Source organism: Hyaena hyaena, unplaced genomic scaffold, assembly GCF_003009895.1.
Source record: "Hyaena hyaena isolate Hyena2069 unplaced genomic scaffold, ASM300989v1 scaffold_1418, whole genome shotgun sequence".
Classification (NCBI taxonomy): Eukaryota; Metazoa; Chordata; class Mammalia; order Carnivora; family Hyaenidae; genus Hyaena; species Hyaena hyaena.
In genome coordinates this window covers 307,438-332,726 of record NW_024082057.1, presented here as the reverse complement: position 1 = coordinate 332,726, position 25,289 = coordinate 307,438, and the positions used below count along the sequence as shown (strand labels likewise).

Here is a 25,289-nt window from a genome sequence, read left to right as displayed (position 1 = left end):
CACGGCGGTCACTGGCCGGAGCGCCCAGCGGGCGAGCGGGGAGTCCCCATCCTTGCGGGGCGGCTGTTCCGACCAGAAACTAATCGTTTTGTTTTCTCGGTTTGGGTTTTTCAGTGTAATAAGAAAATAAATGATCCGCTCGGCTCCAGCCCCGCAGCCCTGAAGGCGTCACTTTCAAATGCTCGGCAGCGCCAGCCAGGGGCTCTGGGGGGAGGGCGGTGGGGGCCACCGCGGCCGGCTGAGCCCAGGGCCTGGGCTGGCGGTGCCCCTCGGGGAGGCTCACTCAGGGCAAGGCCGGGAGGAGCCACCCTCGGTCCGCTGTGCGGCCAGCAGGGTCCCATCCACAGCTCAACACTGGGGAGCAGGGCTCCCCATGCCAGGCGGGCCGAGGGAGGGCAAGTCCCCAAAGGCCCACAGCAGGGGCGGGAGCCACCGAGCTGAGGGAGCACAGGATGCCCGGACTTCCAGGCCAGCCCCTCCCTCCCTCCATCTTCCCCTTCCTCCCCCTCCCTCCTTCCCTCCCTCCCCCAGGGGCTTGAGCCCAGGGAGGCTGGCGGATGGGCCCCTGGTGCCCCCGCTCTCCCCCAACGTATCTCTCCAATGCCTTGGCCTCCGGGCTGGGGTCGTGTGGTCCTCCCTGAGGGGCGTCCTCCGGGCTGGGGTGCAGAGGCGTGGCTGCACAGGGAGCACTGGGAGGCCTTCCTCCCCTTCCACTGATGTCATGACCTCCCACCCAAGGACCCCGGTCTCACCCATCCTTGTGATTGGTGACTCGTATCCTGGTGGGGTTGGGGTGGCGGCGAGGGCAGACCTCTCGTCCAAGCCGGATTGGAATCGGGGTCCAGGGGTCACCTGACACCCCGAAGCCAGCCTAAGAGAGCTCTGGCCCACCCTGCTTCCCCGGCGTGGCGCACGGGCTCGCCCCCAGGTAGGGGGAAGTGAGTCCCTCTCTGGGACAGAGGTGGACTGGGAAGGGTGTTAGTGGAGGGAGGTCAGGAGGAATCAGATGATGGGGGTTGGGATGCGGTGGGCTTAGACGAGGAAGCGGGGGGCGAGGAGTCCTGGAGCCCTGGCCGCAGGCCGCACATCTCCCCAGGGATCAGGCGCAGGCCGCTGACCTAGCCGCAGGGCACACGGCCACCCTCACCAGCACGCCTGTGTCCCTGTGCCCCCCACGTGGACCTCATTCTCTCTCAATGCTGGACCCCCAGCTGGGGACGGGAGCGCAGGACCCCATGCAGACGCAGTGTGACTGGGGCAGGGGCCCCATACCAACAGGCTGGAAGGCATTGGACCAGGACATGCCCTGTGCTGGCCAGGCCGCTGCTGGCCATTTACCTGAGCCGGCAAGGAGGTGCCGTGCAGCCCGGGGCTGCTGGGGCTGGGGCCTGTCAGGAAAGAGCAGGTGGGGAGCCCTGCACTGGGGCTCAGAGGATCAGGGGGGCCTGTCTCCATGAAGACTCTTAGAAGCAGGCCGGGGAGGGCCCGTGGCACCGGATACGGAGTTGGGTAGTGACGGCACAGGACAGTCTGCATCATTTGGAGGGTCGGGTCTATTCGTATGGGCGACAGTGAAAGAGTTAAAGACAGTGTTCTGAGTGGCCAACCAGGGGCAGCTTCTGGAGGTTAAGAAGCCAGGGGTGGGTGTGTGGCTGGAGGTGATGGCAGTGGGAGGTCAGGGCCAAGAAGCTCGAGCAGGATGCACCTATGCACCCATCCTTCCATCCATCATCCATCCATCCATCATCCCTCCACCCATCTATCCACCCATCCTTCATACTTCTATCCCACCCACCTTTTCTCCCTCCATCCATCTATTCACCATCATCTATCCATCCATCCATCCATGCATCCATCTATCATCCACCAACCTACCCATCACCCCTCCGTACATGCCTCCCTACACCCCTCCATCCACCATCCATCCCTCCATCCGTCATCCCTCCATCCATGTACCCCTCCTTCCGTGACTTCACCCATCTGTCTCTCTATCCCTACATCCACCCCTCTATCCGCCCACTCACCCATCATCCCTCCGTCCCTCCATCTAGCCATCATCCCCCCATCCACCCACCCCTCCAACTCCAAGCAGATACCCCATGGACTTTGGGGTGAGAGTGTGCACAGCAGCAGTGTGGTGCCTCCGGGCCGTGGTGAGGAGGCCCCACAGGCAGGGAGGGGTGGCCTGGAGCGCAGTCCAGGACGCCAGGGGACTGGGCCGATGAGGTTCAGGAAGGTCTGAGAAGGATGCAGCTTTTTCTTGGAGGCAAGGGCTTAGTGGAGGGTCTGGCTTAGGGGCTGAGGGACCCTCTGGATGCTGCGTGAACAGACTGAAGGTGTCCAGGGTGGAAGCTGGCAGAAGTGGGGGTGCCAAGGAGGGAGGTGGTGGCTGGACCCCGAAGCTGGGCTCATGGTGGAGCTGAGAGCGCTTGCCGAGGACCGCAGGAGCCCCGGGCAGCTCCCAGGTCTGCGCCAAACACTTGCCAGGGCGCAGGGGGAGAGACAGTGGGCACAGCCCACCCTGCAGGGTGCAGGTGGGGCTCAGGGCTGGATTCGGCTTCTGCGATGGACTGGGACGTCTGTGACGGGGCTGTAGGTGGGCCTGCTGCTGAGTATCCCCAGGCACACGGCTGGATCCTGCCTGGGGAAGGGGTGGGGCCCTGGCTGCTGATGCCGTCCCCGCTCCCACTGTGGGCACCCCTTCCTCAGGCCAGCCTGCCGGTGAAGGGGGGGGGTCTCCCAGGGCTTCCCCCGCCCCGATGGCCCTGTGTGCTGGCTGCCTCAGGGGAGATAGGGGGCGGGAAGAGGGGCTCCGAGGAGGCAGCCCTTGGCTGGGCCTGGGGGTGAAGCCCCAAGGTGCGCTCTGGGCCGCAGGATAAAGCAGCTGGTGTTTTCTGCCTCACAGAGGGTGTGGGGAGAGACAAGAACGCTCTCTTTCCACGTCAGGCACAGAGTGACTCGGCTTCGTTTTGTTGCAATGTCTGGAAAACAGCTGGCTCTGGAAACTTACTGCTTCCCTGAGCATAGAGTTCTGAGGAAGAGGGCGCCCTGCAGAGCTGGGGCCGGGGGCCCAGGCCCGGGGCAGGCCTGTCCCTGTACTCGGGCCCTTTGGGAGAGGGGCTGAGGCTTGAGCTTGCAGGAAAGACCCCCCCACCCAGGAGCCACCTCTGCCCCCTGAGTGCAGCCAGGTTTCTATGGCACCGGGGAACCCGACACGCGGGGCTCTGGAAACTTGGTGGGCTAATCCTGGCCCTAATCCTAGCAACGGGCTGGGCCTGCAGCCGCATGACGGCCGGGGGGACGCTGGGGGGCCCCCGGGACTCCCCCGTGTGGGGCCTCCCGCGACACTGCCCGGGCTCTCCGGGTCCTGGCATTGGGTGCGGCGCCCGGGGGAGTGAGGGCTGCCACGGGCCCCTTTCTGGGCACCCTCTGGGCTGCCTGAGATCCCCAAGGCTGTCCTTGCCTTGAGGTTGTCAGGATCAGAGGAGATTAGCAGGTGCGGGAGGCTGTGCTGTGTGGGCCGTGCGGCTCCCTGCAGGCCGAAACCCCGCGGCCACTGGGGCGGCTCGGGGCCCTGGCGCCCTCACTCGGGGCCGGGGGCCTGGGCCTTCCCCAGTCACTGAAGCCCCGAGGAAGGACAGCTCTGGAGGCCTTGACCCGGGAGGCCCACTGCGCGTGTGCGTGTGCGTGGGTGCATAAGTGTGGCAGGGAAGATGTGGGGTGCGTGCCCCCACGTGTCCACTGGGACAGATGTCCACCCGCTCGCTCGCACAGCCCACCCCGGGCAGGAAGTGCCGCCTGCTCCCAGCAGGGCCTGAGGCCGCGTGTGTCCACAGGGTATGTCTGCTGTGACCCTCGGTCCCCTGAGCCCCCTCCGGGCCAGCTGGGCGCAGACTTTGTGCTCCTCTCTGCCACCCTCCTGGACCTTGCCAGGCCCCTGCCCTGCTGGAGGCTTCGCCTCGCCCAGGTTGCGATGGAGTCCTGTGTCCCACTCTCGCTGGGGCAGGGTCCCCTCTCCCGAGGGGCAGGGGTGGGGCTGCCCTGCTGGCACGGGCCCGGGCCCAGGCCCAGGAGATAGCCAGCAGGGTGATTCTACCAGAGGAGCCGTGCTCGGGCGCTGACTCGGTTTCCCGTCCCACCCTCCATCCTCCCCTGGCATCTGGGCAGGGCTGGCGGGAATTCACTCTACCCAGCCCACCGGCCTCCTGCCAACCGGTGGTCTGCGGGAGGAATCGGGTCCAGCCTGGCCACGGGGGTGCGGGGAGGCTGGGGGGGGTGCACAGGAAAATTCCCAGGAGGCATCACTTGGCCCTCCTGTGCCCGGGCGGGAAGGCCAGTCTCCGCGGGGGCCTGGGGGCAGCCGGTGCCAGGCTGAGGCCCCAGACCAGAAGCACGGCACCTTTCCACGGCCAGGGCTCTGTGAGCCTCCCTGGGCCTGGGCGCTCCTGCCCGCCCGCCGCCCCCGCCCCGGCTCCCGGGCGCCCCGCACCCCGTCGGAGGTGGAGGCGGCTTGGGCGGAGCAGGCAGAGGAGGGCAAGGATCAGGCCAGGCCCATTGTTCAGAAAAGAAGGAACTGACTTCAGCCCCGGGGGCAGGGCCCCCCACCCCACCCGGCTTCCTGCTCCCGGGGCCGCCAGAGGGGACTTTGTCCACCTTATTTGGGGATTGAGAAGCCACTCTGCGTGTGTGTCTCTGCGAGTCACGGCACAGGCCACGGACTCGGGGGAGAAGGGCGCCGTCTCAGCCACAGCCCTCCGGCAGAGAGAGGGCCGTCCGAGGGTCCGTCCATCCTCCCGTGCACCCCCACGCCCCTCACCTGCCCACCTACCCGCTCACGCGTCCACGCCTGCCGTCATGTCTGTGCCCGTCCGCTCACCCAGCCGTGCCCTCACCCACCCACCCCTCCCTCTCCCTGTGCCCTCATCCGTGCACCCACCCGTCTGTCTGTCCACTCACCCATCCACCCATCACAATCTGGTAACATCTTGGTTTGATAATTGAAAGTTCGTTGCCAAAAACAAACTTCTTGAAGAAATTCCTCAGCCAAGAAAAAAATAATGCTCCTTCGTTTCAGTGGCTTTGTAGATTTTGAGTCATCACGGCTGAGACCAGGGTTAGGACACGGGACTGTCCCATAAGGCCTTCCATTTTGTATGATGCAGATGCCAGAAACCCCCGTGGGACACCGAGGAGGCTGGGGTCCCGGCGGGGAAGGGTCTCTCCTGGCGCTGTGTGACCCTGGAAAAGCACCTCACTCCTCTGGTCTCAACCTGCCCCTCTGTACAATGGGTCGTGGAGGCTGTTGTGAGGCTCAGTGGGGAGCAGGGATCTGTCAGATTCAGCATTTTCAGCTCCTTGTCACCAGCTTCCGGTGCCGGTGCCCCCAGCCCCCGCTTGGTGGCCACAGGCATCCAGAAGGACTTCTGCCCTTCACCCCAAGGCAAACTGCCCCCCCAAAACCTGGCCTTGGGGGCTCAGCAGAGCCCGTGGGGCTGGCAGCTGTCCCCAGGGCCATGACTTGGCCCATAGGATGGGGGGGTGTGCAGGTGGGACCTGGGGTGCCACGTGACTCACGGTGCTGAGGGGGCTGGGAGATGAGCCTGGGGCCCCTCCCTCCCGGCGCTGGGCGGGCTTCCTGTCTGGCTGCCCCCAGCGGTCAGTGACGTCAGCGTCTGAGGTGCCGGGCGCGGGGCTGGCTCCTGCCCCACACTCGCGCACCTCGGAACGCAGGCCACCTCGGCCCGGGGAAGGCTGCCCTCCAATCGGGAAGGCACGTTTGCAGATGCTGGGGGGGGGGCTGCCCTCAGTCCCCCCGGCTCTGGGTAAGGACAGAGCGGCCATGAGCACACAGGACCTGGAGCCCAGCACACAGTTGGGGCCCAATAAGTGTAGGGATGAGTAATTGCAGCCTGACCAAATCCAGCGGGTCCTGATTTATGGAGAAGCAGGACATTTTAGAGGCTGGGATGGGCCAGAAGGGACCCTGGGGTCCAGGCCTCTCTGTCGAGGGCAGGCTGGCGACACCTCAGGGCACCAGGGCCTGGTGTCCCGCACCCCTCCCTCCCCCGCCCCCGGCCAGGCCAGCATCGGGCAGCTCTCCCAGGTGCGGCCAGTGCCACAGACTGTCCTGTGGCCTAGACCCTCCTGTCCCCCGCTCCCCCCCGCCCTGCTCCTGCACTGACACTGGCTGGGAACAGGGGCAGAGGCGAGCGGGGCAGGCACCTGCACCAGACCCGGGCAGGATCGTGTGCGGCTGGGCCGGGTCCAGCACTGTGGCGAGGGGCGTGGCAGCAGGTGAGTGGGCAGAGGAGCGTGCCAGGGGTGCGGCCAGACCAGCAGCCGCGCTGGAGGAGAGGCCACGCCCCACGAGGCGGCCCTGTGCCTGCGGGCAGGGCAGCGGGGTTGTGTCATTGCATTGGGCAACGAAGGCAGCGGGCGTCGGAGACGTTCCTGGAGGGCCAAGCTCCAGGGAGAGCCATGCCCCCCCCCCGGCAGGTGTCCCCAGGCGAGCGGGTGCTGGGGGGGCGGGGGAGATGCAGGTCAGGAGGGCGGAGGCTCGGCTCTGAGGAGGGTGGGCCGGGCCCACTGCGCTGTTTCCCAGAGTCTGGGGTGCTCATAAGGAGAGGGGCTCGCCTGGCACGTCAGGCAGCAAACCCAGCGTGGACAGGAGGCTGGGGGCGCGACAGACTGCAGCCCGGGGCTGTGGGGGGGGGGGGGGGACAGAAGCCCCCCCCCCACTGGAACAATGGGGAGCCGGGAGGGGGTCTGAGCTCATGGGGGCGGCACACTGGGTTCAGGTAAAGCCTGTGGGCTTGGGGGAAGGTAGAGGTTCCTACCACCACTGGGGTCTGGAGATCTGGCCGTGTCCACACGCCCCGCGGTCCATCCGCCGCGGCCGTCACTGGGGGCAGGAGGCCCCGACGCCTGTCACTGACACCTGCGGTCCTGAACTGAGTTAACTGAGGTAACTTCCCCAGAGAGGAGGAGAGGCGGAGGTGGGCACGGGCCCAGGCAGACACGGCCGTGGGAGGAGAGGGCAGCCGGGGGCCAGAGGAGGCGCCCCTGTCAGGGAGGATGGAGAGCTTCTTGGGGGACCCCACGGGCACACGGGGTCCTGCCTAATGTGGATGCTCACGTGTCACAGGGTTGGGGGTCCAAGAGCCCTAAAGGAGGTGGTGTGAGGGTGGGCAGGACCTTCCCGGCTCTGGCACCGAGTCTGATGGTTTATGAATTCCCAGCACGAGCCTTCCATCGGTGCCGGGGTCTCCCCGCTTCCCAGATGGGGGGCAGCCTGCCCAGCCCCCTCCCCTCCCCGCGGTTCGGCTGGGCCTGTTTCCTGACCCTTGGCCCCGAGGCTGCGTAGGAGGCAGGTTTACCCAGGAGAAGGTGGCATTTAGGCTGAGCCGGGGACGGGGCGTGGTGCTGCCCCTGGGGGGAACGGGGTTTCGGGGGAGGGCTGCGTGCGGTGGAGACCCCGAGGGCAGAGCAGCAGAGCCCGGGCAAGATCGAACTCTGACTGAGGGGGTGGGGGCAGCTGAAGGTGCTGGGCAGCGAGGCTGGAGGTCACATTTGGGGGTCCTGGTGGCTGCCGGGTGGGGACCTGATTGGAAGGGCAGGGTGTGTCTACGTGAGGGTCAGAGCCGGTCCAGAAGGACCAGGGGCAAGTTAAATTCTGGGGACCCGGGCACCCGGGCGGGGATGGGGTCAGCATGGGGGAGGGGCAGCAGGTGAGGCAGGGGCAAGGCCCCGGTAGGTGGCAGGTCCCTCGGCAGGAAGACAGGAGAGGGGCCCTGTGCTCTCGCGGAAGGTAAGCCCCTTTGGCCAATCCACGGAGACCCACATGAATCCACGTGTGGCCTTGCCACATGTGTGACGTGGGCCGGGCTTACTCACGAGCACACTACCTTCCTTCACGGACAAAGACTCTAAGGATCCAGATGTTTTGTGGGGCTGCCCAGGTGGGCCTGCACCACATCCGGGGCCCTTGGCACGTGCAGGCTGTGGCCAGGGCCGGGGCCGGGGCTTTGGAACATTTCTGGACCTTGTGGTTGCTTCCCGAGCTGCCTGAGCAGGGAGCCTTGGGCTGTCTGGAGGGCTTGGCCGAGCTGGCTGTAGGGCCACAGGGCTAAGGGGAGGGAAGGGGGGTGTGCAGGGGCATGTGCGAGCGATTGGGCGGGCGCTGCTGGGCTGTGGCCTCGGGCAGCAGCCTCAACAATTCGGACCCCCGGCCACTTGCACTGGCTCATACAGCTTAGCCCCACTGGCTTAGAGCCGGGCGCAGCCACACTCAGGTGAGGGCAGAGCCGCCTGCTGCGTGGGGCCTCCCCGCTCAGCCAGCCCGGCCCGGCGCCTCTGTCGCTGTCCTGCTGGGCACACGGCAGGGACGCCTCCCAGCAGCCGAGGGCTGGTCCTTCCCCGCCAGCACCGCACACCTCTTGGGGCTGCGACGGGCAAGGCCAGGGCGGCGCCCGAACCCAGGCCTAGAGCCGTGTGCACCCCCGACGCTGTACCTGCGCCCACACTAGGACCCCAAGGCTGCGTGGGGAGGGGGAGGGCACCTCGCCGGCGTCCACGGCAAGTCTGCACCGGCCAAGTGGACGGTGCGGCTGGTGTTGGCCCTGGGGCTCATGGCTTAGGGAAGAGGAGCTGTGACTCGGCCAGTACGGGGACGTGAGGGCGGCAGTGGGGACAGGTGGAAGCAGGGTCCTGGGGAAGCCGCCCAGCCAGCCGCGGGCAGCGAGGGGCTGCGACGGCGCAGTTCTTCGGAAAGCTGGAGCTCTGGACACGGGGAGGGGTCTCGGGTGGCAAGGCAGGTGGGTGCCTGAACATGAGGAGGGGGCCAGGGGCGTGGCCAGAACTGGCAGGAGGCGGAGCGGCAGACTTCGGAATGAGTGTCCCCTCTGCGCCTTGGTGTCCCCGTCTGCACGATGAGCGTCTCCCCGTCTGTCCTTCTCAGGGCTTCTGTGAGCGTGTGGAACACTGGCAATGCGGTGCCCCCAGGAGGCAGCCAGGGGTGGGGTGGGAAGGGCGTGTTTGGAGGCTGGGACAGTGTGCGTGCGGGCACGGGGGACAGGCGGGGGGCGCGGAGGGGCCAGGGGCCAGGACGGCAGGAGAGAAGACAGGGGCTGAGGTCTTGCTCTGAGTGGGCCTGGCAGGTGGTGTGAGATTATCCCATTTTACAGATGAGCAGCTGACTGGGGCCTTGCCAGAGGCGGAGGCTGGTGCTCTGACTCCTGGCAGGTAGCGGCCTCTGGGGGTAGGAGGGAGGGCTGCGCTTCCCTTGGTGCGTCCCCCCCTTTATCCGTGCTGCCCTCTGGCTCAGACCCCCCGTCGGGGCCCTGCCTTGAACCTCGGCCCCGTCGGCACCCATGCCCCAGCTCCTGGTTCAGGGCCCGCCTGGGCCAGCCCGGGCGAGAGCGGGTGGCACCTCGGAAGCCTGGCAGGCAGTGCGCCTCCGGCGGGCTGGCCTGTCCCTGCAGCGGCCGCCCCCTCCCCCAGGCTCCATACGGGCACATTCCTCAGCCTGCGGGTCAGCGGCCCCCCTCGGTGGGGCATTAATGAAGAAATAGTCTGGGGTTGTATAACGGTGACAGCTCTGAGCAGGCGGGCGGCTCCAGCGGGGGCCCGGCCCAGGGACGGGGGTGGGCAGGGGCAGCCCACCCCCCACCCCCCGCCTGACCCCCAGCTCGTGGTGTGTGACCGTGGCCCTCCCACCCACCCTGGCCAGGCAGAGGCTGAGCCTGGACTCAATTTGTCCCGAGTGAGTGAGTGTGTGTGTGTGTGTGTGTGTGTGTGTGTGTGTGTGTTTATTCTTCGTCACCAAAGCCCGTGCGTAGTGAATTAATTTCCTGATGTAGTAAACATTTCGGAAGGCCAAGATCCTCTCCTTCCTGTCTCGGTGCCAGCAGAGCTCCCCAGGCCCGGCCTGGCGTGTGCCAAGTGGAGCTGTCCATCCTCCCCAGGGGGGGACCTCAGGCCTGAGACCCTCTGTCGGCCCCCAAAGTGTCCCCTGTGCCACAGCCCCTGCACCTGGTGCCGCTCCCCTGGGGCTGAGTGCTACCATCGTCCAGGGGGTGGGAGTGCTCCCGGGATGCGCCTCGGAGCTCGGAGCTGGAGGGGGGGGTGGCTCTCTGGCCTGCAGGGCGGTGACTGGGGAGGTTGGGGGCAGGAAGGCCTGAGTTAGAGTACCAGCTTAAAGCTGTGTGTCCTCCACCAAGGAACTGGACATCTCTGGGGAGGCCCCCAGCCACTGGGGTCAGTGGGACCAGCTAACTATGGAGGATGGGGAAGCTCCTGGGGGCAGCTGGGGTCTTCTCAGGGGTGTGGGCTCTGGGCCTGTAGCCCAAAAAAGGGGTGCAGCCTGGGCGTGCCGCCCAGATGGCTCTAAAGCCAGGCTCTGTGGCCCGTCCCTGCCTCCCCCAGCCTGTCCCCTCCCAACCCTGTGAGTCCCAGCTGCTCTGAGGAGGCCCTTCATCAGGGGTCTGCTGTGGCCCAGGGGTGCCCACCTTAACCTGGAGTGACCCTGGGGCCTCGGCTCTGAGCACCTCTGGAGGACACATACCACGTGACTGTACCTGCTGAATTGCAGAGGTTGCTGCCCCTGGGCCCCTGGATCCTGCAAAGGACCTTGCAAGATGTAGGGGGAGCATGAAGGGGAAACTGAGGCACAGGGACAAAGGACTGAGGGCAGGGACAGTGGGGGAGGGGTGGATCCAGCGACTGACCCTCACCCCAAGCTACTTCTTCCTGGCAGCCAGAAGTGACTGGGGAAAGGGCTACCCTGCAGCAGTGTGTGCTCATGTGTGTGCTATGTGTGCACGTGTGTGGTATGTATGTGCACGTGTGCCCATGTGTGTGCATATGTGTGCTAACACACGTATCTGTGTGCACTCATGTGTGTGCAGTGTGCTCACACGTGTGTGCACTCACGTGTGCGTGTGTCCATATGTGTGCTGTGCGTGTGTTCACGTGTGTGCTCGTGTGTGCTCGTGTGTGCTCACATGTGTGCTGTGTGCTCTCGTGTGCATGTGTGTGCTGTCTGTGCATGTGTGTGTTATGCTCTGGTGCAGGTGCTCGCGTGTGTGTGCATGTGTGTGCTCAGGTACACGTGTGTGTGCGTGCACTTATTTGTGTGAGTGTGCACACGTGCCTGTCGACTGTGTACACGTGTGGCTGCATGAGTGAGAGTGTGCATTTGCGTGTGTGTCCTGGTGTACACGTCTGTGTGCACGTGCACCCGCGTGTGCGTGTGCTGGTCTGTGCACGCATGTGGGTGCGTGGACTCCCCCAGCTCTGTCTGCAGTACTGTTTTCTTACACATGTTTGGCATTTTTTTGCTGCTGAGTTGGGGGGCAGTGGTTTGGGGGGGAGGCTGGGCAGTGGGGGAGGGGCTGTTTATGCCAGTCGTCCACCCAGGCTACACATTCTTGTGGTTGTGTCTTTAGCTTGGTAAAAATTTGGGAAATTTCTAAATAAAACAAAACAAAGGAAAAGCATTTTCAAAAGGCTTTTAAAATTGGTGCTGCCACTTCCCCTGGTAGCTGGGCCCGTGGGGCCGGGGAGCCGCCCCAGAGTGGCGGCAGGGGAGGGGGCCCTTTCTCACCACCGATGAGTCCTGCTGTGAAGGAATGAGTGTCCCATCGGGAGAAGAAGACAAGCTGTTCTGAGACCCCAGCCGTCTCTGGCAGGAGTCCGAAATCCAGGATTTGGGGGAGGGGCCCGAAGCCTCCAAGCATGGTTGCCAGGCAGGGGGTCCTGGACCCCAGTCCCTCTGCGGCTGGTGAGGGCAGCTGGGCCCTGGGGGGAGATTGGCCGTGGGCCAGGGCAACTGTGAGGGAGGCTAGGGGTCGGGAGAGGGGGGGCTGTTGGTGGAGCGAGGTCCCCGGGGCGGACGTGGGCTCGGCAAGGACAGTGGCCAGAGGAGGGCCTTTGCTGACTGGGGAGATACAAGGAGGTGCTGCGCGTGGCCGTGGCCGTGGGGCCCCTGACCACTGGTACTGCCCGCCCTGGTGGGCCCACGGTCGGGAGGAGCTGCTGGGGCTGGGGGTCGGTGCCGTCTCGAGCGGGGCAGTAGGGCTAGCCCCTCAGCACCCAGGAGGTCAGCAGTTTCGGGGCTCATGGAGCAGCCGGGCCGGCCCAGCACACAGCGGGGCACCCACAGACCGGAGCAGGTTGGAAGCTACTAGTGGATGCGTGGTGGCCAGACGGCTGGGGAGCAGAAGGCAGAGCTTGGGGGCTGCAGAGGGGACTGGGGGCACAGGAAGGCAGGTCGGTGAGGCCAGTCGAGGTCTGCAGCACGGCAGTCGTGGGGTTCAGGCCAGGGACTCCTGTAGGACCTTGGGCTGGGGGAAAGGAGGGGGTCAGGGAGGTTGGGGGGCCTCCCTGGGGATGATGGCACCCACACTGGAGAACACTGCTCAGTGATGTGCTCTGAATGTCCCTGCGGTCCCGGGATGGGTTGGCCGGGCAGGGCTGGGGACCACGTCCCTTTAGGGATGTCCATCCACACCACGGACCACAGGGAGCAGGCTCCCGGCTGTGTGGACCACCTGTCTGCAGAGACCGCATCCACGATCGGGCTGGCCTCTGCAGGTGAAGGTCCGTCTCTACCTCCTGCACCCGGGCCTTGCCCTGGGCCAACACTTGCCCTGGGCCAGTTCTGCTGTCCCCCTTCCCGGACACTCAGGGAAGTCCCCTGAGGCGGTCGGGGGTCCTCCAGAGTTTTGGCTTCATTTCACAATCACACCCCCTATTTTATAGCTCCCGGAGGCTCCTGGCCTCCCTCCGGGATCAGCAAGCAAGCGCTTTGGGAGGACATGGTAGCCTTGAGACCACCCCGGGCAGGGCAGACACCCCCCCACTCTGTGCCATCCAGCTCGGGTCCAGGCTGGCAGTTCAGGGGCTGGCATCCGAGGCCACCGCATGTCCGTGAGCTCTGTGGGCCAGGAGCCACGAGAACTCCACGGGCCACAGCGGGTGTCCCCACTGCTCCGGACATCCGGGGCCCGGCCAAGTTTGCTGTCTCCGCCCCATCCTGAGCGCACACCCTGCCCATTCCTGTCTCTGCCTCCTCAGGGGCAGTGCCCCTCCCCGCCGCGCCCCTGCCCCCCTTCTCCGGTTGTGGGCCAGCACCCGGGAAGGTGATTCCCATGCTATGGTCCCCCAGGGGCTCTTGAGAAGAGGCGACACATCCCACCCCACAGACTGGGGGCCCCAGTAAGTGCTTGCGGATCACTGGTTCGAGGCCAGGCAGCACCCCGGGCTCCAGGCCAAGCCCCCGGCCTACTGCTCTGAGGCTCCCAGCAGCCGCCCTGAGATCCCCACACACCCCACACTCCTTTGCTTCCTGGTGTTTCCCACATGCCCTCTGGTCCCCGGCTCCGGGTCAGCCCCTGCCCACCCTCCTGGGCCCGTCCAGGGCCTGGGGGTTCCTTCCTCCGTGGCAGCAGCCACTGCGCGATGCTTCTCCCATGTGGGTGGGGCTGTCGTCTGCAGAGCTGAGGGACCCAGGAGGGGCTGGGAAGCGGGCTCACCGTGGAGGGGCCAGGAGGGACCGTAATCAAACACCCCTCTCCCTCGCTTTGGGAGGGCGTCAGGCTGGAGGCGGAGGAAGTATCTCCAGCAGGCGCCTGGCAGCACGGGGCTGCTCCAGCCTCCTCCCAGGGGCCAGGCACCTGCCCGACTGCCCCGGGGAGACTCGGTGCACCCTTCCCACCAGCCCTGGGAGCAGCCACCCCTCCCTCCAGACTCACCGGAAGATTCCCTGGCTGGTCCCTCAGTGGCTGTGGACTCCGTGCTTGCCTGGGGCTGCACGTCTGCACAGAGGATGTCCACAGGCAGGACAGACCCAGCCCAGGCCCCTGGGAGCTCTGTGCAGGGGTGAGGGCTGGCACAGGCAGGGAGGGCCGATGGGAGGGCTCAGGTGAGGAGCACGGGTAAGCCAGGCTACTAGGTGGAGACGGCATGTGGGGCATCTGCAGCCTGAGCTGCCCTCCCGGCTCCTCTGCAGGAGCTCCCCGGGCAGGAGCAGAGCCCCAAGAGACCACTCATCCCTGGGACGGGGCCCCTGGACTGGCCGGGACCTCGAGGCCCCTCCACTCGCTAGGAGGGGGCGGCCACTGGGCCTGGCTGCTTCCCTGCTTCCTGTCTGTCACTTCACAGCCCCCATGCTTTCCTCCCTAACTCAGTTGCTTTACGCTGGGCTGGTGGCCTCAGGGCCTTCACACTGACTTTATGAGCCAGATAGGGCTCTATTTCCAGGTCACCCCCAGCAGCGGCATCTGGGGGAACTGGGGCAGAGGTGTGGGGTGGCGGGGACAGCAGGCCAGCCGACCAGCCAGCCGAGGGGATTGGGAAGGGTGGCTGCTGGCTTCCAGGGCCCAGGAAGCCTGAGGCCCTGCACACGTGCACCGACTCCCTCACCGAGGGAGCATCCTGGGGCCCTGCGGGCAGGATGCCTGCTTGGAATCCAGTCCCAGATGGGGGGGATCTACGGGGTCAGCTGGGAAAATGGAGGTCATACCTGGCTCCAAAGGTCCCAGAGACTCCAGGAAAGGCAGGCAGGATGCAGCCCAGCCGCTGGCCAAAGTGAGAGCCCGGAACGTTCTCTCCACCACTCTGGTCACTGTCACACCCTTCCTCGTGCTGGTCACGGCTGTCCTGGCCCCCTTGCCCAGCCTGGGCTCCTGGGCCCTGCCGTCAGCTTAGACCCTGGTCTGCCCGCCGCTCTGGCCTGCTGAAGCTGCGGCCCGCTGTGCCCTCGGCTGACGGTCCCGTAGCTGTCCATGGCTGGGCTCCCGGCCCGGGCTCCCGGAGGCCGCTGTCCAGGTGGACATCTGGGCTGACCGTCCCAGGGGTGCCGGGCGGCTAGACGCCGAGTCTGGGAGACGGCTGTCCCACCCCAGCGCACGGTCCCGCTGATCACCGGCCCCAGTGCATCCAGCACCCCCCGGCCCTGAGGCCGAGAACCTTGGCTCGTACCAGCGGTGCTGGCCAGGCAGAACCCCTGGAACCTCTTTCCAGGCTCTCGCCCCGGCAGCACCGGCTCGCCCCAGCTGCAGAGGGCTCTGGGCACAGGGGCTCCTGGGAAGGTGGCCAACTGGGGCCTTGAATGATATTAGCTCGGGGGTGGTGGAGGCGGAACCGGGGGACCTGGTGGCTGGGCGGTCGTCGGGACCACGTTGTGCTGTGATGCATCGCTCACGCAGGGCCCTCTGCTGTCCCCCCTCAGTGCTGGGGCGCCGGGGGCTGCAGTCTGCAGCAGTGCCTTCCGTCTCCTGCAGGACCCACGGCCGGGAGACGGGGATTTCCTACCATTGCTCCTGGTTTCTTCCTGCCTCAGGATGGTGCTTAGGCGCAGAGCAGATGCAGAAACACACGGGGAGGGACGACGGGGCCCGCCATCTCTGTCGCTAGCTGCCGCCACTCTGAGAACGGCTCTTGGGGAGCCATGTGGCTGAACCCAGTCGCGTTAAGACCCACCGTGGGGGGGCCTGCCTCTGCCGTCTGGCGCCCAGGAAGGACAGCGCAGGACGGGTGGCTGGGGGGTCTGAGAGCCGAGCTGGCGGCGGAGGGGCTCGGGCTGCAGCCGGCGATGGCGCCCGGAGGGCCCCCGACCGCCTCTCCCTGCACGCACCTCGCTGCCCGAGCCAGGCGCCCAGGACGGGGTCACAGCGCGCGGAAGGCGGTGAGCTCAAGGTGTTGTGTGCTGTTCACAGCCGGAGATACAAGGCACGTGGCGGCCGGTGCGAGGAACCCGAGGCCAAACAGGAAGCTCTCACACCGGGCGTGGGTGGGCGCTTCCAGGGCTTTTTCTCTGGGTTTCAAAGCAAAATAATTCTAAGCAAAATTCTTATTTATTTATTTATTTTTTTAATGTTTTATTTATTTCTAGGAGAGAGAGAGAGAGACAGCGTGAGCAGGGGAGGGTCAGAGAGAGAGGGAGTCACAGACTGAAACAGGCTCCAGGCTCTGAGCCGGCAGTCAGCACAGAGCCCGACGCGGGGCTCGAACCCACGAACCGCGAGATCATGACCTCAGCGAAAGTCGAAAGTCGGACGCTTAACTGACTAAGCCACCCAGATGCCCCGCAAAATTCTTATTTAAAAAAAAGTCCTTTTAATTCGCTTCAAAATAGTGCGGGGCCGGGTGCGGAGGCCTGTGAGGACACGCGTGTGCAGCGTCCGGGGCTCACTGTTCTGTCTCTGTTGGTTCACATTTAAATTTTCCACCAAACATTTTGGGGGAAAGCCAGGTATTCAAGTATCTCTCCACAGACCGAAAAATGTACATTTGGGTATCGACAAGCCTGGGGGTGTGGGGCGTGCCCAGGACCCCTGCCAGTGACCGCGACAAGGGCACGCCGTCCCGGGCCATGGCGGCCCGAGCGGCGCGCCTGCTCTGGGGAGGCCCCGCCCTGGAGGGCGCTGGGGCAGCGGGGCCCTGAGCACCGTGCGGGACAACCGTGTGGTTCCCGACGGCGGCCCCGGCCAGACGGCGTTTCCCTAGCAGGCGGGAAACTGATTAGATCTTGCCGGGCCTAAAATTAGCCCTAATTCAATTTCTCCCCCAAATAACCGAGCCGTTTGTCCCCGGAGAGCAGGACTCCGGTGCCACATCCGGACAGCCGCTCGACCCTCGGGGCGCAGGCTCAGAACAGACCCGCACACGCTCTACTGAATTAAACGCCCTGTGTTGTCAGCAGCAGAGGGGCTCGGCCACGCCCAATCCCCCACTTCCCGGGGGCGGGGGGGAGCGGGAACAGGTGGACTTCCTCGCCCTGCCCCACTCGCTCTCCCTCACTCGCGCCCAGGCCCAGGAGTCCCCGTTGTGGGGTCTGGGTTGGGGGCACCTGCGGGCTGCCTGATGCACAATGGCCCAACCCCCTGTTCTCACGCAGGATGGGGGCCTGGGGCACCGCCTCCACCCTGCTGAGCCCCCCAGGGTGGGAACGATCCTTTCCTCGCTCGGCTGGGGCGACGCCAGAGTTGCCGAGGGAGGGACGGTCTCCAGTCCGGGCCTTCTGGCTGCGGCAGAAAGGGGGCTCCTCGTTCGAGCAATGGGGGAGCCCGGACTGGGCAGCACCAGGCCTGGGGGGGACTGCTCCTGGTGGCGGGAGGGTCCCGGGAGGGAGCTGTGTGATGGGGATCCCCGCTCCTCCTCATCACCGTCCGACAGAGGAGGGGGCCCTGTGGTCCACTCCGATGCCACCACCCTGGCTGGCCTGCGTCAGAGCCCCCAGGACAGACAGTCCCTTCAGACAGCTAGTTCCTGCTCCCTGGGCTTCCGGTACCTTCCACGGTGCCCTGAAGCTGGGGAGACCCCAGGGCCTCCCTTGCAGGCGCTGGAGACCCCAAGGACACCCCCTAGCAGCTCCCACAAAGTCAGGGATAGGCTGGGTGTCCTCACCCTTACGGCGCTCTGCTGTTGCTGGCGGGCATCGCTCTTGGCCGTGGGAGGGTGGGGCAGCCAGCACGGGGGTGGGGGGTGGGAGAGAGAGGGGGGTGCCGCTTGCCCAAGGGCACCTCCCAGAGCCTATGCAGTCTTGTCCGACTCCTCCCAAACCTCCCTGCCCGGAAGCGCTGACGGAGCCCAGGGACAGGTCTGGCCTGGGGGCAGAGGGGCTGCAGGAGGGCTGGGGCCCCCCGGGGAGGGCTGGGCTTCCGCTCCCTGTGCCCCCGATCAGGCCCTTCTCACACCTCTAGCTCCTGAGCCCTGCAGACGGAGGCCAAGGATCAGGTGTGCTGGCCTGCTGGCAGGGCCGCTGGAGGCCACGCAGCTCCCGGGCCCAGGACCCAAGGGTGCCCGCAGCATGGGGGACGGGGACGCAGGGGGGAAGGGGACGAGGGGGTGCAGACGGGCCGTGGGGGAAGAGAAGGGAGATGACCTTTGGGGTCCAAGGTTGTCACAGATGTCCCAGGAGCCCAGGACCCCGGTCCCGGCCCCCACCTCCCCTGCCCGCCTGCCCTTGGTGGAAGGAGGTGCCCGCCAGGCTCCAAGCTCATGGGTCCCGTGCCTCACGGCTGCGAGGGCCACGGAGCCCGGTGACACGGATAGTGGACCACCAGCTCCATCTGGGAGGTGTCGGCACTCAGGGAAGCTCTTTTAGGGTTGGGGTGTGGCTGCGTTTCAGGGTCAGCCGCTGTCTGACGGCAGCACGCCGCTCCGGGTGAACAGGACGGAGGACCCCCCTTCCCCAGAACCCCAGATGACGTTTGTCTCATTCCCCAGCACCCCTGAGGGTGTCCCATGGCACTCTTGGCTGGCCTTTGCTTGGTTGCTCCCAGCCACAGGGAGCTTACTACTTTTGCTCTCAGCAGGCTCCTGCATTGAGCGGCCATCTCTCTCGGCCTGTGGAGCTGAAATCTGTGCTCATCGAGGCTGCCCGGGCCCTCCCATCACGGCTCCCACATCCGGATGGCTCCACTGCCTCACCTTTCCCGGGGCCACCCCTCGTGGCTGGGTGTCCCGGCCCCTCAGGCACTGTCCCTGCCCCAGACTCCAGCTGTAGACCAGGCCGGTGGAGAGTGGGGAGCTGGACCTCCCTGCGCTTCGGAGAGTGGGCAGAGTCCCCGGGGCCTCTTACTCTCCCTCCTCACCTCTGCCCTCGGGGCTGCTTTCCCCCTGGCCTCGGTGGTGGCTGAGGACTGGTGTGGCCCTGTCAGTGGGGCCTGGACGTCTGATGGAAGGGCCTGGCCCCTCCTCCCCTCCCGCGTCACCCTTCCCAGGGCCTGGCCTAGGCAGCAAGGACAGGTGGCTGTCCGGTGCATTGGCCACGGACATGGAGGACCCCAAGCCACAGAGAGAGGCCCCAGGCTGGACCGGTGGCCTGGCCGCGGTCATCTGGGCCTCGGCACCCCGCCACGCCCCGCAGATGGCACTGGGCTCACAGGAGGAGCCGGGCCTGGGGCTCCAGGACCACGTTCTCCATCTGGACCCACTCGGATAGGGCTCCTGGCCGGGCGGCTCTTGCCGGCATCAGGGGCTGCAGACAAGCACCTGCTCGGCCCCTGCGGACAGGCCGCTGCAGACAGAAACCTGGGCCAGATGTGAGTGCAGGTGTGGGGGTCCGAGAGGCCTCCGGCCACCTTGCGTCCCTCTGTGGGGGCTGGCCACCAGCCACAGCCAGCGCGGTGTCCCCCAAAGAAAACGCAAACTCGCAAATACGCAAACTTGTGGGCGGCACAGAAACGCACACCCCGCGTCTCAGATCTAGACCAGCGTGGTGTTTGCTCTGGGCCCGAACCCCTGAGACCTCGCTGGCCGCATCCCCCACACACGGGCCGGATGGGGTGGGCTCCAGAGGCACCCCTCCCCCACCTTTGTGCACACGCGCACACAAAGCCCGCCTATGTGCACCGGGCACAGACAGGACCCTGGGCCCAGAACCCCTTGAATGTGAAGAGGAAGCCAGCCCCTCTGGGGCCCATGGGGGCGTCTGTGCATAAAGGAAAGAACGGCTCCATATAGAAGGCCCAGCCCCCGTTGTCCCCAAGAGAGCGCCTACTGTCTCCCGGGAATCTGGGCAGAGGGGGTGTCCGGCACAAGTGGGCTGTCTTGCTTTCCTCCTGCTCTGAGCCACACTGGTCCAGCCCCTGCTGGGTCTGACCTCAGAGGGCCTCACTGAAGCAAAGGAAGGTTCTAGATCCTTGTGGGGGTCAGAGAGCCCGGGGGGAGGCGGGCTGACTCCAGCTGCTCAGACATGGAAGACCCCTGCAGCTGCCCCAGGACCACCCCCTCACAGCACCCGCTCCCCAGCAGGGCCAGAGAGGCAGGGGAGGCCCCCAGTCCGCTGAGCCAAAATGCCGCTTGGAGGACGGAGAGTCCAGTGGGTGGGCACGCATCTCCACGCCGAGTCCTCAAGGGCTCCAGGCACGTCCCTGGGCCCCGCCAGGCAGAGAGAGCCCAGGGGCCCAGAGGAATGTGCTGTGCCCGCCGGGCCCTGTCCCTTCTCCTGGGCCGGCCCTCACAGAGAGGTGTGTTCTCCCGGTGCGACCTTGACAGCCCTGGGCTCTGCTGACGCTGAAGCACGTCTGGGCACATTTCAGAAGGGGCTGCTGAGCCCAGGTGGGTGCGCCAGGCGTTCAGAACTAGCTCTGCCAGCCTGGACTGCTGGGTGACAGCAGAAGCCCCCAGAGCATGTCTGCGAGGCTACGGGCCAGGCGGGCACAGCCCGAGCAAGGGTGCTGCACAGAGCATCCAGTTCGGGGAACTGGCAACAAGAGGGTGGGCGGGCCCGCGGTGACACGCCGGAGTCCCAGCACCCCAGCAAGGAGACGGTGCTCGGGACAGAGCTGGGCGGACACCATGCCCCACACCTTCCACTCTGGTCACTAGCAGAAACAGGGAGGGGCGGCCACCCAGGCAGCACACACACGCTGGCTCGTCTCCTCCCTCATCCATCCATCCGCCACCCATCCATCCATCCGCCACATTTTATCCCTCCCTCTATCCATCCCTCTATTTACCATCCCTCCATCCCTCCCTCCCTCTGTCCATCCATCGACCACCCATCCACTTGTCCCTCTCTCCCTCCATCCCTCCACCCACCATCCATTCCCCTATCCACCCCTCCCTCTGTCCATCCATCCACCATCCATCCCTCCCTCTATCCACCCTTCTATCCATCATCCATTCCCCTATCCACCCCTCCCTCTGTCCATTCATCCACCATCCATCATTCTTTCATTCAGTCATCTATCCATTCAATCATTGATTCATCCCCTCATTCATTCATTTATTTATTCATTTATTCACTTATTCATCCATTCACTCATCCATTCATTCTCACCCGTTCACTCATTCACTCATTCATGCCTTCACCCACCATTTACCTGGTCTCAGCAGGTGCAAGGCACTGTTCTAGAGGCTGAGTGACAGCCATGGTCAAGGCGAATGCCCCCTGCAAGGGGCCAGTGTTCGAGGAACAGGACCCCAGGGCGCCCACCTGCCTGCCGGGAGCTTGGATTGTGCTTTAGGGGCGGGCTTCCCCCACACAGGGAGGGCAGCCTTTCCCCCCGGCTTCGCCCGAGGAGAGAGAGAGGTGGTCCTTACAGGGGAGACTCCAGAGTGGTGGGCAGGCGCCGGCATTTTGTGCTGCTCAGAGCCCCACTGGCCGCTAGGGCTTCTGTTGAAGACGAAGCACTGAGCTGCCTCTGGTGACCCTTTGCCCCCTCCCATCGGCCCCGGACCACGTGGCCCAGCCCCACCTGGAGAAGGGGGAGCAAAGCCAGGCGTCCGGCCCCTGCCCAGCAGCTCTGCTCTGTCGGGGGCCGGGGGAGGACAGGGTGACCTCTGGGGGCCCCAGCCACAGGGGCTCCAGCCCCCCCTCCAGGGCAGGCATGCACAGGAAGAAGGAGACAGGCTCAGGATGAATGGCGTGGATCAAAGGGACAGAGAAGGCCACGCCGAGCAGGATCTGGAAACATTTAATACCTGGAGGAGGCAGGCTCTGTCATCGGGGCCGGCCCTCTGCTGAGCGCCCCAGCCTCCGGCGCCCGCGGCACACAAGGCTGTGCCAGGGTGTGGGGTTCGGGCCCGGACGTCCAGCTCGGGGCCAGATCAAGCTCTCCAAGCCCTGGGGAAACCCCTCCCCCCTCAGCCTCAGTTTCCGAAACTTGCCGCCACTTGGCCCCCGGTTGGGGCTCTAGCAGGCTTTGTGAAAGTCAGTGACAGGGCCATGTGAGTGTGCCTGCATGTGCACGCATGTGCCAGTGTGCCCTGTGAGTGAGTGTGCATGTGTGAGTGTGCCTGCACGTGCACGCCTGCAGGAGACGGGGACGCGGCGGGCGGGGAACACAGCCGTGCCCGCAGGCGCCCAGAGGACTGAGCCAGCCATGCTGGTATCTCCACATCCCCAACACATGCATAGCCCCCCACCCACAGCCACACACACACGCACATTCACACACAGGCACGCGCACACTCACACTGGTACACAGGTACACACATTCACGCTCACACTGGCACGCAGGTACACACACACAGACACATGCACACTCACACTGGCACACAGGTACACACAGGCACACTCACACACAGGGCATGCTTGTACACACATGTGCACACAAGCACACTCACACACAGGTGCACACACAGGCACCCACACTGTACACAGGTACACGCAGGCACACTCACACACAGGCACACACATTCACACTGGCATGCAGGTACAGACACATGCACACTCACACATAGGCACACACACATTCACGCATGCACACCCACACTGGTACACAGGTGCACACAGGCACACTCACTCACAGGCACACACACTCAAACACAGGCATACACACAAGCACACTTTCACACACAGGTACACACAGGCACACTCACTCACAGGGCACACTGGCACACGCCCTGCAGGCGTCCACTCGGAGGTCCGGCCCCACCCCTGAGTCACAGACTCACCTGTGCTCTCGCTCAGCATGCGAACTGCTGCAACTGCTGGGCCCCCCCGCCCCCTGGGGCCCCTCCATGGGTCTCCCCGGACGAGGGAAAGCGGGGCCGTTCCTCACCCCGCTCTCGCCCCAGTGCCCTGTGTCTCCTGCGAGTCCCCGCCCAGAGCGTCTCCTCTTCAGTGGAAGCCCCTGGCGCACCACCTGCGGGCGGCTGCCCCACCCCGCCTCCCCCGCTCCTGCTTCACACACTGTGGGGCTGCCCAGGAAGCGCCTCCCCACCACGTCCCCTGGCTGCCTCCTGGCCCGCGCTCCCGCCTGGACGGCTGCGCAGGTCCCGCCGCGGCCCCCAGCGCCATCCCCGCCGCGGCCCCCACCCGCCCTCTCCAGGCTGGGCCACCAGGCTGCTTCCAACCCATCACCCAGCCCCCTTGCAAGGCCCACGGGGCCCTGCAGGACCCCACACAATGGCTGCTGAGCAGAGCACCCACGCTCCCTGTCCCCTTTGCATCTGGAAACTTCCTCCTGATTGCTTAGCTGCACCTGAAACCGTGACCCCCGCCTCGCCCCTGCCCCCGGACCCCAGCCCTTGCCTGTAACACTGGGGTCACACAGAGCTCTGTTCCGGCCCAGATCTCCCCTGACACGGTCACATTCAGGATCCTAAAATTACTCCTGGTCTAAACAGTGGGGACGCCCACGAAGATGTGCATATCCGACCACCCCTCTGAGCCTGAGGCTTTCTGTCCAGCACCTCCCCACAGCTTCCCTTGGAAATCTCAAAGGCACCTTAGATTTAACCCGTTAAGAGGCAAACTTCTGCCCGTGCCCCAGCCCGACTGCCTGCCGGCACAGTGGGGGGCTGGGCATCACCCACGCATGGGGTGGCCTCGCCCTCACCTCCCGTCGCACCTGCCCATCTCCACGGCCAGTTCCCACTTCCGGGCACCGTCATCTTTTTCCCCAGTGACCCAGCTGCCTCCCCGCCAGCGCCCGCCCCGCCCCTTCTGGTCTGGTCTCCCCAGACCCACGTTCTCAACGCAGCCCGGAATTTCCTACCCAAAGGGGGCCCTGCTAGCACCCCCTGGGTGAAGACATTCACACCTGGGCCAACGCCTTTGCATTTTCCTGGAGGCGGGGCCTGGGTGTGTGGCGGGGTCCCAGCGGGCGGACTGGTGGCTGGGTGTGCGAGGCCCTCCTGCACCCCAGAAGTCCTTGCCACCCAGACCTCAGCACCTTCCCTTTGGCTGTGCGCACCCTCTCGACACCCCCCTACAGCTGTCACTCTGTCCAGCCGCCGCCCCCTTTTCCTTCTCTCTCTGGAACATACTCCTAAACACCCTCTCGTGGCCTCCGTGGGCCTGTGGCTGAAGCCGTGGCATGTCCCAGTCTGTCTCACTGTCTACCTCCCCCGGCCCTCAAACACTGCGTCTTCTGCATTTGGACCTCGGTCCTCTTCCCATCTTTTCTGGGTGGACGTTACCCACCTTCAGATCGCCAGGCCTCTCTGATGGTCTCGGCCGTCCAGTCCCGGCCTTCCACACAGCACAGCACACAACCGAAGCACGTCCTTTGGAACAGCCCACAAGCGCCCACAATCCCTCCCGTCAGAGGAAGACGGGGAGGCTGGTGCCTCGGAGGTGGCTGGGCAGCGAGCGGGAAGCTGGGTCCCCAAGTCACCACGTGAAGGCCTCTGTGGACACCCTCCCCGAGCTGTTCTGTGGGCTGGGCCCAAAGCGTCGCGCCGTGTGGTCTGGCAGCGGGCCATCCCAGCCGATGGCTGCCTCCCAGGACCGGCACGTGGCAGCCCAGTGGGCGTGTCGGCACGGACGCCGGGGCCCCAGTGGGCCCGGGCGTGCTGAGCCACAGACACGCAGTCTGGTGCTGGAACTTTGGCAGCTCCTTGGGTCTGGGAGGCTGTCACATTGTCACCCGTACATATTATTGATATTTGTTCTTTCGTATGTGACTTTTTCCTTTGTTTTATAAACAGACAGAGATTTTTGTTTTCAGATTATATGAAGTACACACTACCTCAGGGGAATGAAACTTGGATGGTGGAGAAGGAAGTCACAGGAAGAGCAAATGTCCCTTTGCACCATTATACCCTCCAGAGGCCCTGCATCTCTTTCTGGTCTCTTCTCTGCTGGCGGCCATGATCCCAACATTTGAAACATCAAGGTGCAGAGGTTGGCATGATTGCATAAATGTTATGGAATTCCTTGATCTTAACTAAGTTACTCTGTGAAAAGATAGGGAAGGCCATGAGTGCCATTGACAAACTATTGAGCCCTGAGTGTGAGAACCTGTCCGTCGCAGCTCATAAATAAGCCTCTATCCCAGGTAGTGATTGAACAGACTGAGTGGAAGGAAAGTTCCACTATGAGAGTCAGTGTCTGAAATTTGGTTGGTAAGCCAGAGTCATGGCCCTGGTTGAGGGGATGGCTGGATGTCAACTTCCAGACAACTCTGATCGTTCAAAAGCTGCAGACATTCCCCCCCACCCCCCCCATGAGGAGCCATGTCCTTTTCAGCTTCCAGGACAAAAATAAACATGAGTTAGCATAACCCACCCAGGAGCATGAAGAGCCTTACAAAGGAGGAGAGAGACAGAGAGACACATGTTCAGGTATCAGAAATGGGAGACATGACATCACTACAGATTCTACAGATCTTGAAAAGATAATAAGGGAATATTATGAACAACTGCAAGCCAACAGCGCCCACAAATTAGATGAAATGGATAAATACTTGGGACACATAAGCAGAAACCAAAATAGGAAATAACATTTACAATAGCATCCAAAATATGAAAAAATTAGGGATAAATCCAACAAAAGACATAAAAGACCTACTCACTGAAAATTCCAAAATATTTCCAAGAGGAATGAACGA

At 64.6% G+C, this 25,289-nt stretch overlaps 1 protein-coding gene across 1 annotated transcript; it reads right to left on the bottom strand.

Annotated features, from left to right (window-relative positions):
- Nucleotides 1-992: 992 nt before the first annotated feature.
- On the bottom strand, nt 993-22,426 carry LOC120225511 (proline-rich protein 36-like). The gene is made up of 20 exons (XM_039223693.1): nt 22,408-22,426; nt 18,888-19,035; nt 18,597-18,733; nt 16,277-16,502; nt 14,845-15,065; nt 14,196-14,288; nt 13,752-13,868; nt 12,163-12,341; nt 11,937-12,075; nt 11,603-11,839; nt 10,030-10,135; nt 8,665-8,821; nt 7,971-8,125; nt 7,377-7,428; nt 6,837-7,118; nt 6,223-6,382; nt 5,575-5,756; nt 2,097-2,641; nt 1,339-1,462; nt 993-1,118 (listed from the first exon to the last, which is right to left on the bottom strand). The coding sequence occupies exons 1-20, from the start codon at nt 22,424-22,426 to the stop codon at nt 993-995; spliced, it is 3,405 nt and encodes a 1,134-aa protein (XP_039079624.1).
- Between the last annotated feature and the right edge of the window lie 2,863 nt (nt 22,427-25,289).